We start from the raw sequence: 12334 nt of genomic DNA on the forward strand, positions 1-12334 counted from the left end.
CTGGGAACTACCATCCAGAATACTTGATTTACAAATTGCCACGAAGCAGGCAGCACCCAAGTGAGCACAGAATGAAAGAGCTCTGCATTTTCCTGTTACTGCATCATCCCAGTGCAGAAATGTACACGACTCCAGCTTTGCTTTTCCTTAAATCAGCACCTCCATGTGTGCAGGCAGTTCCAGCAGGTGACAGGCAGCCTGCTGACCACCTTTCAGCAACCATTTGTCCCTAGCAGAAGCAGAAATCATGTTTGTCAGGAGGGAAAACGAGTTAAGCTGTCAAGGCTGTGTGGCAAAAATGGCATGTGGGAGATGTGTTGGAAACAACTGCAGGAGAGCGTGGAGAGAAAGTGATGTTATCACCATAGTTGGACTTGATATTGCAGGAGTGGCTGGAAGTAGTAACGGATTTTAAATTAAATGCTTTGTATAAAAACTAACAGCTAGTAAAATCGTTTAGTGATTTTTATGTGGAAAAAAATAAATAGTTGGGGGAAGAAATAACAGCACTTAAATGAAATGCTTTGTGGGTAAGTACCAGTCAGCCTCCAAGAAGTTTGACTACTGAAACACCATATGACACCAGGATGGTGTTTCCAATGTCATTTGCTGTGTTATTTCCTCCATGTATTAAAACAAAACAAGTTAATATACCACACTCTTAGATATGACATTATTCTGAGCTACAACAACTGACCGATAGCTTGGAGCAGATCTTGTGTAAAGCAGTGTGCTGTGTTGTGAACAGCCCTTTAGGAAGAGCAACTCTGTGTACTTCCAGTTCAATGTAAACTGGTAGGGAGGCCTTACAATTGTCTGTTTCTCTTTGTAGGGCTCATGTAATCAGAGGAGTTCCTCTGTCGTGTGTGTCTGCTTGGAACGCAACTGGAATTCAAAATGAATCAGGTGAGTTTCCATGGAAGACTTTATCAAAATACTTGGTTGATAGAACAGCTCTGTGTTAACATTAAAAGTCAAAAAAGAAATGAAAGACTTTCACTTTTCACCCTTTAGACCACTGTATCATTTCAAACATGCAGTGAACAGCATCTGCCATAGAAATTGATTGAGAAGATTCACACTTCTCTGGAACCAAAGTATTTCCCTTGAATCGAGTGAAAAGGTTGGGAAAGGGCATTTATTTCGGGATGCATCCTCTACTACGTGGATGCCAGAATGTCCTTAGTGCCCTGGAGAGTGTTGTTTTAATCAGTGTCAAGTGTGCCTAATTTCATTTATTTTTTCTTTGTCTGTGCAAGCAGAAAAAATACAGATAGTGTATTTGCTATAGACAGAGGAAATATTACCTTAAATTATTCTCATAAGTGCTTTTCTTTTTTGGATTGTCTTACCAAGTCCCCTTGGCATGGGAGTGTGACATGGGGTATTACCCTGAAGGAATGCCAACCTTCAGTTTGCTAAAAAGATGAACAGAAGCTGCTTGCTTTGTTAGCCAGGAACAACCACAGGACACAGTGATGCAAGATGCTTTGTATACTTTTTTCATTGTTGTTCCTAATGAATTACTTTTTTGCTTTTAAACCCTTAATTGATTGTTATTGGCACCGAGTACAATTAGCACTCTGCTGAACTGTAGGCCACCACTGAAATTATAGGAGTGTAAATACAATTACTTAAGTGAGGAATTATATGGTAGGATGTTTCCAATTGCTCTCATTTTAAGTGGGGGGTTGGGAAAAAGCATATTAATAAAACAAAAAGCAAAATAGGATCTCTGTCAGTCTTGTCATGGATTGTAGAGAGTACATTCCTGTATTATATATGTGCATATATATAATGTTTCTGTGTGCACCCTGTGAAAGTTGAGTGGCCTTGTCTGAAGTAGCGAGGATAACTATTGCTTCATCATTTCCTTCTTTTGAGACTTGATTTTTTTTTTTTTTTTCCCCTGTAAGGTTTATTTTGAAGGTGCTGTGGCATAAAGCCAACAGCTTATTGTTCTGCTCAAGCAATAGTTCTTCTGCTTCATTACTTGCTCCCAAAGATTTTGGTCTTAATCTGTGCTATCAGTAGCTGTTTCCTTCCCATTTGGTTTCCTCACTCCACCAACGCTGCTCCCTTTCTAGGACTGAATAAAATTTCTGCCCTGTATAAAACAAAGTCTTTGTCCTTCATACCTGCACTGATAACACCATTTATGGCTGTGATGTTTATCACCTTACAATTCAATACAGAGATGACCCTGCCTCTGGGGAGAGTTACAACAGCTTCGAGTCCTTCTTGGCATCTCTGCCTTTTGCCTTTAGTTTCCAAAGTATACAGAGCTCATAAGGCTTTTTATTGTTCAATTACTATTCATACTGATGTGTACTTAGCATCAAACCCGTGGTGTTTTTTCTTGCAGTGCCCTTGTCGTTTCATTCACTGTTGACAAGTTGTAGTGCCAGGTCTGTATAAGGCATGCCTTTGAAGCCTGATGCCAAACACCTTTCAAGTGTTCTGCTCTCATTTCTTTCGTTCTGCTTATCTTTGCTTTTGGTGTGACTTCGGTGACCCCGAAACTAATCGGCTATTGTTAATTTTGCTTATATGAAAGGACTGTTCCTTTTGTTGTAATGAAGAAAATCCGTTTCATGAACTGATCTGGCCTCCTTGTAGTAAGGTTACAAAGGATTTAAAAAAACAGCTCTTATTTGAGTTAATATTTTTGCCTTTCAAGGAAGACTGCTGTCTCAGGATAGATGACATGCATTCTCTATCTCTGCTTAAAACAAATTTTTCCTTTTATGTGTAAAGTGCATCAGAATGCTCTGAATAATTTATTAAAAACAAACAAACAAAAAAACAACCACCAAGCAAATGTGGGGTTTTGATCAGTAGCTTTTACTGCATCCCAGCCTGAGTTAAGATAAAGCAGGGAGAACGTTGCATGGAACACTGAATGGGAAGCTATTGCAAAATTAATATAGGCATAAGATAAATTACACCTGCACTTGTACTAAAGTGCCTTCTGAATTTTTAAATTGATTAATTCAAATATTCTAATACACCTTCAGTCTTCAAGCACGTGCAGTAAAACTGGGATGAGTTCAATAGGGTTTTCTGATAGGAGACTCCTGCTTCTGCCTGCCCTGTGCTAGCTCTTGGTTTCTGTTTCCCTTTCACAACTCCCTTCTATCTCCTTTGCCTTGCCCCTATCACTTCAGTGGCAATGGACAAGGGGGAATGGTTTTAAACTGAGACAGGGGAGGTTTAGGTTGGATATTAGGGGGAAGTTTTTCACACAGAGGGTGGTGATGCACTGGAACAGGTTGCCCAAGGAGGCTGTGATGCCCCATTCCTGCATTCAAGGCCAGGCTGGATGTGGCTCTGGGCAGCCTGGGCTGCTGGTTGGTGACCTGCACACAGCAGGGGGTTGGAACTGGATGAGCACTGTGGGCCTTTTCAACCCAGGGCATTTTATGGTTCTATGAATGGCATCCTCTCCTCATTCCTCTTATTCCTGTTTCCACCGAACTGTTTGCCAATCTTGACATCATTCAGCATTATTTCTTTTCTTTCACTTTCTGTTCCAATCTGATCACCTGTAAGCATCTTGTTCCTATTGAAAGTGACATAAAGATTACAGAGGTGTGCTGAAAGGCACTATCCAATGCCTGGACTCTGCATTGGATGCAAGCAGCAGAGGAAAGCTTCAGTCAGGGCACCTTTCAGGCCTCCAACCGTCTTTGCATTGTTCTTAGGTCACTTCACCCTTTCTGGTTTGAGTACTGACAATGTAATGTGTTTGGTGAACTTCAGAGTAACACCTTTAAAAGGGAAACAAGCTTCTAGTGCACATCTACTCAACGTTGCAACAGAATTGCTGGCAGGAGTGAAAAACACCACAGTAGGTCTTCAGTTGAATGCAGTGCTGGCTCTAGGACGTGTGCTTGTATGTATCCTTACCAAGGGGTGAACTTCTCTTTATAGGAAAGAAAACCAATTTGAATCTGATTGTTAAATGTTGGTGGAAAAGCGATTGAAATCAGCCTATTTCTTCCTTTGGTAGGTAGGAGTTCCTTTGGGTTTTGATCTGGAAGGTATTTTAAGAAGCTGCATTTAAATTGCAAATAAAATGAGAATACGCTGATTTGACTGAACTAAATTGTTTATTTTACTGTATACTGTATAGTTATTAATGTATGTTTGAGATGTGAAATGTCTTGTTACTTCCTAGGCCTAATTTTATGGTATGTGCAAAATCCATGAATATAACTGGTGTGGAATGGGTCAGAGTGCTGTGTTCAGCTGCTGAGCTCTTGTTTGTGTAGGAAGATGTTAAATAAAGTTTTGATTATGCTTTTCCTTGCAATTAGACTTCTGAAATGGGATACTGATGGCTGAAAGGAGACTGTTAACAAATGTCTGATACGTTGTAGGTGTTGATCCAGTGCTGTGCACTTTGATCTTACTTGTCTGTTTTATGAAGTTTTGGTTGATCAGATTGTGTTGCAGGCTTGTTTGACTGCTCCTTTAGCTGTTGTTGCTTAAAAAAAGATTTTGTCAGCTTGAAACTTCAAATGCATTGTTCACACAGCTGTCTTGTTCCATGTCTGCTGTCCCCATCCCTGCAGGCTGGATGTGGCTCTGGGCAGCCTGGGCTGCTGGTTGGCAACCCTGCACACAGCAGGGGGTTGGAATTGGATGAGCACTGTGCTCCTTTTCAACCCAGGCCATTCTATGATTCTATAATTCTATATGTAATTTCTTAAAAACGGCTGTGAAAGAGAAATGAGCATGGTGTTCCCTTAATGAAGTGGTGGGGTGGATACTGGGAGGGTATCTGGGCCTCCCTGAGATGCAGAGAAGAGCAGACAGAAAAGAAACTTGCTCAGATTTGGACTCTCATATCAGTTCAAGGCTAACAGATGTCCGACTCGAATTTCTTTCATCCGTGTTTTTCCTTGCTGGCCACTGGAAGAGCAAAATAAAAGGAAATAAAGCAGTTCTGTTGTGAGTAGACTTTCAGCTATTATAACTAAAGAGCAAGGATTTTTTTCCCCAGTCCCCTCACTTTAGCGGATGGGAAGGGATTTCTGGCATTCTGTTTCTTCCACAGTTTCCAATTTCGGGGTCTTTCTCCCCTACAAATAGCTCTCTAGGATGTGTCTGTGCAGCTGTTAGGGCTTACCAAGGCAGCAATAGAATAACATTGCTAGGACTCCAGTTTTATCATTTTTCTCGCTGTTGCAGAAGGCTGACAGAAGACATTCTTGTAACTTAATTCAGCAAGTCATAAATATAGAGGAGAATAGTTGCCATACTGAGCACTCTTGAAGTGTGGATATGAAGTAGAAGAGCTTGGGGAAGCTTTATTTTCTTTGAAAGATTAAAAACTCAACTGTGCTAGCCTATGGGGATATATTAAAAAAAAATTCCATAATGTTTCCTAAGTTCTCAGTGGAAAATGCTGGGTGTTATAGTTGAACACTCAGCTCAGTACATGAACACTGCTATTATATCTCTGCTTTATGGCTGCAAGTAAAAGCAAGAGCCGTGTCTGGAAAGTTGGGGTTTACTGGGACAGCTGTGGCATTGCCTGGTTTTTTGTTATTTAACACCACCTGAAGTTTCTTCAGAACTTAAATATAACATCCTTCATGTTAGAGGAGCTATTGCCTTCTTCACCAGTATTTGTGACTGCCCAGAGTGGTCACAGTTCAATGTCAGGGGCAGATATTTTTTTAGGGCTGTAGATGAAGTTGAACATATGCCTTGTTTGTGCCAAGCACCATTCTTTCATAGTGTGGATGCATTTATGGAGGCTGTATGTGCTGGTGGCTTTTGTAATGCTGGTTGTTCAATCAGGAGTAGGTGTCTTGTTAACTGAAGAGCTGGATGTCTTGTGACAGCTGTGAGTAAGGCTTGTTATTTTACATTATGTGAATAACAGTATGAATATAATTACAAGCAGCCTATTGACTCTTGTGGATCCCTTAAAATGGACACGAAGCTAATCACTTAACATCCATAAATCACTTATTAGCTTTTTACTGCCTCTCCAGCTATAAGAACACCTTAAAACATTTTGTATTAATTACAGGCTAAGGGTTCTGAACGGTTGGTTTAATTAAGAATAGAACACAGAAATAACTTTTACAACACTATTTACAACCTATCATTCTCTTCAAAGCAGAGCAGTAAGCTTGGCATGCAGATACTGTAAGGTTGATCTCTGGAATGAAATGGCTTGCTTGCAGGCTGTAAACAGAGCAGCAGGAGGAGAACAATAACACAACAGTCGCTCTGGGAAGTGCATTACAAGGCAAGCTGCAGTGTTAGCCATGCTATCAGAGGGGTACGTATGTGTTACTGGACTCAGGTGTGCAGGGAAGCTTCTCTCTGTCCCCTGGCATCCAGGGCTGGGCAGCACAGGGTATGTTTGTGCTTGTGGCAGAGAAGATGGTGTACCCCAAATTCCCCTTCTGATACGTACATTGGAGTAGCTTGTTTACTGCTGTATCCTAGGATCAACAGGTGAAAAAATCACTTTTCATTTTTGTGAACTACATACATTTTTCAGATCTTTAAGTGTTGTTTTCTCCATGAATTTCTGTTGGGTCTTTCTCCCAAGAGATGCTCGAGGAAGGCAACACTAGAATTTAGATTGTTTTTTGTTTTTGAGATGGGTTAGAACAAGAATACCTGAAAGCCATCACTTAAAAAGAGGAAACAAAGAATTGCTGATGTGTATGTGGTTGCTCTCAGTGGTGGGTAGCTGATGTTCCAGCTTTGCCCTGTATTTCCAAAGCCATCCCTTGTGTGTTTCTGGGCAAGTTATTCCTGTTAGTGAAGCCCTGCATCGTTTTCTCCTTTCTGCATCAAGGCATACATGGGTGTTCTGTTTGGAACCTTTATGTGCAAGTTTAGGTAATGATTGACAAAGGTAAAATGGAAGGCTGCATCAGCAGCTCTGCTTCCTCCCATGAGTGCTCTGGATTTGGAGCTGCTCTTTCTTCTGTAACTTCAGCAACACAAATCTGGGGCACTGGTTCTCTCACTGTGAGCACAGCAGCACAAACCTGGGCTGCTCGTGGGAAAATTGCAGTGTAAATTGCAGTGAATCTCAATTTTCATTTAAAAGAGGAGGATTAAAAAAAACTACAAATAAACGTGTTTAGAAATCAACTACTTCTAATTTCCTACCTCTCTATTAATAGACATGCTTTTAATAGCTAAACGTGTTTTTCTTGCTGTTGGTCATAGATAACCAGTGCTTTTCAGGGGCAGAGAGCTACCTGAAGTCAAACATTAAAATGAAAAGGATTGTTATTAAAAAAGAAATGTTCTTCAAGTCATCCTTTTCCTTAATGCTGTCAGTTTCAATAAAGGTGAGCTGTGTGTCACAGATGTGAGGTGGATCCAGTCCAGCCCATGTGATTCTATTCACCTTTACTAAAGGCTTTTTGCTGAGGCTTATAATGAAGAAATTGCTTTGCTGGCTCAAACAGAGTCTGTCCTGAAATGTTTCTGACACCTTTTCTCATCATTCAGAGTCCAAAAAGGATGCAGCAGACAGAGATCACACTGGAGACACAGCATGCAGCTGGAACATGAAAACAAACCACAGAACGAGTTTTTTTACTTTAGAATAGATCAGATCTGTGTGTGTGTGTGTGCATATATATATATATTTGTAGCTCTCTATATTCTTTAAAAAGAAAATCTAACTACCTCCTTTTACAAGTTTTTCAGTTGAGTAAAACTTTCCAGACAGGTTACAAAGGAGCTGGTATGTTTTTGTACTTCATGTTTTTTGTTTTAATCTGAGAACAGTCTGGCATCAGGAACAGAATTAAAAATGGATACAAATACTTTGTGTAGTCAAAATAATTGTGATGCTTCGCTATAAGGAACTGGAATTTTCATTGTGATAACAACTAGATGCTAAAATGGAGGCTGTGCTTCTATCAACAACTATGTGATGAAAAACTTCTCTGAGCACAGTCTAAGCTTAAGGCAGGTAGATTTATCTAATGTATTTGGTCTGAAATTGGAGGAATGTTATTTGGAAATGGTTTGAGTGGATGTTGTCTCAATGTAATGTAGCATGTAGCAGTTCTATAATTACTTGTGTAGTGTAGTTTCTCATGGCATAACTAATTAGATGAAATAGAGCAATTGAAAGTCGATCTGTATTTCTGTCTGTGGATGAGTTTTAGATCACCATATTAATGAGCATTTTCAAAGACTTAACACTAAGCATGAATGCACATGAAAATCATATCCTGAAAGATCAACTTATGTAAATATATTATGGATAGATGTTTTCCAGGGTATAAAACCACAGTGATCCCTCTTCTTTCATCTTTTAGGATTAGTGGAATAGTGCTTCCAGGTATGCTGTATTTGGATAAGATAAATAAAATACCTTAAGCTCTATATTTCCCAAGTAACTAATGGGGGAATTTTGAGTATGGTTGTAAGGGAAACCAAAGAAAATAAATGAGATGGCAAATGCCTACGAGAAATAGGGAAATCATTTCAGATAGATTTACTCACTGTTTGAAGTCACATCCATTAACTTCAGTAATTGGATACTTTTCTTACAAGTAAAAGTAGGGGTTAAAAACTCTCAGGAACAGCTTGCATAAGTTGATCAGCTGTTATGGTATTCTTTTTTTCTTTGCTAATGGTTGTGGCCCTTCTGGTTTTTGACTTGCAGAGCACAACCGAGCCTCCTGCTGTAGTGGAGACCTTAGCTGATGTACCTGAGCACGTACTTCGGGGGCTTCCTGAGGATGTCAGGCTCTTCCCATCTGCTGTTGACAAAACAAGGCTTGGTGAGTGCCACAAATTTAAAAAGATTATGAAGGCTTTTAAAATGGCTCACATAAATTGCTTGCTGCAGATGCTGTGAACATTTGGTGCCTTTGTATGCTGGGCAATGAATGAAGAAGAAATAATGTCTGGTGCATTTATCTGAAACCATTTATAGTGGAAGGAGTGGTCTCCTGCTGTCTCAGTTCCTCTAACAGATCAAGATTATGTTCCTAAAAGATCAAAGTCAGGGTCGAAGATGGACCAGAATGCAAAGAGGTTAGGTCATGGAGGTGCTGGTATGTTCGTTTACTGGCTGCCTTATTTATAGCACTTTCACTTCTATAAGTTTTGTATTTTTGCTTCTGTCTTAATTGTTGTTTCACTTCAGAATGCTGTGTCTAACTATCCAATCAATACAAAAAGTCTCTTACATGATTCAGTGCAGACTTGAAAGCTGCTATATGGAACAAAGTATTGTTTGTGTAATAGTGCAAAATGCTGATTTGTTTCTTTAAGCAGAGTTTAACCTGGGAGAACTTTGGAAATCAGAGTTGCAGACTGGATAGTTGATGTTAAAACTTGGTAGATTAAGGAATATCCTGGTTTACTGTTAGTAACAGGTTATAAACTCCTTGGAGCAAGGTTAATGTTTTCTAGTATGAACCTGATCTGGCACGGTCTGAATGAGAGTGTTATGTTGGAATTGAGTGAGGTAGGAGGGAAAGTGTTAGAAAACTTGTATTCCTTATGTTATTTTGAATTTATCTTGAAATACAGGAGAAATCGAGGTCACTTTTTGTCGTCAGAACTACAGTAGTCTTGGAGCTCTGGTTTCAGATAAATGCATAAGCTTTATGGGACTGGGGGAAGTCCTGGTGACATGTCTGTTTGACTTCCTTATAGTGAACTTCAATTTCCTGGTTGTGATCTTAATAGTGCAGAGCACACCACAGCCTGAGACAGACACATGCAGTGATTGTAAGAAAAATGAAATGTGAATAGAAGATCTTTCTTGAGCTGAGTTAGATTTGTTATAATTACTGATATGTATCTTTTCAGGTGTTTGGGCAACAAAGTCAATTTTAAAAGGGAAGAAATTCGGGCCTTTTGTTGGCGACAAGAAAAAAAGATCTCAAGTTAAAAGCAATGTATACATGTGGGAGGTAAGGAAAACTTGTTAATGAAAAAGGTGTCTGTCACTGGGTCAATATTTTGTATTTACCTTTCTAGAGATTCTAGACGTAAAATAGTTGCTACTTACATATCTGTGGTTACCATTGCAAATCTATTTGCCAATACTTGGGTTGAGAACTGATTCTGAATTACAAAGCTTTAAACTATTGAAACTGAGATTGCTGTATGAATTTTCTCCCATTCTGTCTGTGGATTCCTCATTTCTTTAAGAGTCTGCTGCAAATAAAGCTTTGCTTTGTTGGCTTGAACACTCAGTAATATCCATTCTTCAGCTGTGTACTGTTAACTACTTATTGAAATGAGGGAAATCTCAGTGTTCCTCCTCACCCAGCTCTTTGAAAAACAGCTTTGTTACGGGGATTGGTTTTGCTTTTGCAGCTTTCATAAAAGTTCTCAGCTGTTTCAGTATTTCTTGTGCTGCTTGTATTTGGGTTTGCCTTAAAGCAAATACTGTCTGGACAGCTGAGTAGTTTTTTCAAGCTCCTCTGACAGTCATAAGACCTCAGATATTATGTAGATTTCAGAGTGTAGGTGTCTTAATCTGGAGTTAAACTCCATCTACAGTGTCTTTAAATAAAGCAGTTCCTAAGTATTCCCAAAGACAATGTCACTTTTTCTGAAGGTATACACACAGCAAGTGGCTTTAGCAGAGTGCGTGGTCAAGGAGGAGGGTGGAGGAATTCTGGCATGGCAATTTCTGTTCAGAACATGCTAGTCAGATATTTAGGTTAAAGAGATTGATAGTAGTCATCCTTCTGGCCTCTGGACTGCAAAAAGAGAACTATATAAAATGCTGGATAACTATGCAAAGCTTAGTGATAAGCATCTCAGAGGAACTGAGCTAGAATAATTTCCCATAAATGCAAATTCACGTTCAGGAAAGTAATAAAATAAAGTAGAATGTTTGCTGTATCAAACTAGTGTTTTATTTTACTAATTCTACTGCATAAGATATCTCAACTTTTGATCTGTTACATGAGCACATAGTGAGATTGGATCAGTTCAGTAAATTATTGACCTTGTGATTGTTTTTCTTGATTTTTTTCAATGTTTTCACTGGATGTATCTTAATGTCTTTGGAAAAATTGTGCTGAGAAATGATAGCAGCAAACAAACTGACAATGCAGGCAACACCAGGATCTCCTTCTAGATTTCAAAGTAGTTGTGTGTTGCTTTAATACTGATTTGGGAATTAAAAAAAAAAAAAAAAGCAGCTAAAATGAGACTGCAACAGTTGTTCCCATATGTTGATATCTGAAACCACCCCAGCATCGTGACTGTTAGAAACTATGATTGTAAAAGGATGGTGTGTGAGAGTAGTGCAGGGTATGGACTTCCAACCAAGAGAAATGCTTTTCCACAAGAATTCAATTGATTTTAATGAAGTTAATTTGAAGAAAATCTCAATTTTTTTAATGATTTCAATCTCCCATGTGATTTAGAATAAGTGGGTGAGTTCTGTGTCAATACCTGTGGTTGCTGTATCTCAGGAGAGCAGTTAGTTGACTTGAAGGCATTCTCATTTTCTGTCAGAGAAAAGCCACTGGTAGGGACGCAGTGACAAGTGACTGAAAACTGAGGGAAATGCCACCTTTTGAAGGGTTCAGAACAAAGGTCCATTTGCAGTTTACTGCAGTTTTTAGGAGTCGTTTGAAATTGCAGTGTTATACAGAGGAGCTGAAGCTACTTCCTCTCTCACAGTGCACAAGGTTTTGCAGCAAAACTCAGTAGATGAGGTGACTTGACCAGAAAGCAATCCTATATTATGCTTTGTCATGCGTGCCATATCTATTAACTCTTCCAAAGCATTGCTTGGCTGTTTCCTTCCTTTTGAACCACTTTTGCTTTCTCATATTGCAAGGGCTGGGTGTGCTGATGAATTCTTTCAAAAGTCAGCTGATGAAATCCACACTGGAGTAGTTTAAGGAAGGAGTTTCCTCTTTGCTTGGAAAGAGATGAGTTCTTCCTAGTGGAAGCTGATGTCTGCAGGCTTAACCACAAGCAAATAAAGCAAATAGTACAGCATTATTAAATTATACGTATTTATACTTTGTTGTTTTTGAAAGTCTGAGAGCTGCCCAATACTTCTAACCATACACAATGTCTCAGTATGCCAATGTTCTGAGACAAAATGTTTTTAAATAATGGGAAAAATGATGGCTTTCATTGCTGAACAGTGGAGCATTCTTCAATTTGGAAAAAATAAGTGTATAACATCCATTGACAGCTTTTCTTATAAGACTAACTTGGACTACAAGAAGAAACATGGGAAATATTTAACTTGTCTTGAAAGATAAGCAGAGCTGACTGTTAGCAGAAAATACTGAAGACCTACCAGTATCTTTGCTTTAGTGCAAGCTGTCTTGAACATGAG

General features: G+C 39.2%; 1 protein-coding gene across 5 annotated transcripts in view; it reads left to right on the forward strand.

Annotated features, from left to right (window-relative positions):
- Positions 1–12334, forward strand: part of PRDM2 (PR/SET domain 2) — a 63214-nt gene that overhangs the window by 6438 nt on the left and 44442 nt on the right. For all 5 annotated transcript variants that reach the window (XR_016459420.1, XR_016459422.1, XR_016459421.1 and 2 more), the window contains exons 2-4: positions 833–906; positions 8669–8786; positions 9826–9929. Coding sequence is in view for 2 of the 5 variants with exons in the window: in XM_031613392.2 (XP_031469252.2) it covers positions 898–906; positions 8669–8786; positions 9826–9929 (231 nt within the window). In the remaining 3 variants the exon portion in view is untranslated. The remainder of the gene's footprint in view (positions 1–832; positions 907–8668; positions 8787–9825; positions 9930–12334) is intronic.

This window comes from Phasianus colchicus, chromosome 22 (assembly GCF_987193195.1).
Source record: "Phasianus colchicus chromosome 22, bPhaCol1.hap1.1, whole genome shotgun sequence".
Taxonomy (NCBI): domain Eukaryota; kingdom Metazoa; phylum Chordata; class Aves; order Galliformes; family Phasianidae; genus Phasianus; species Phasianus colchicus.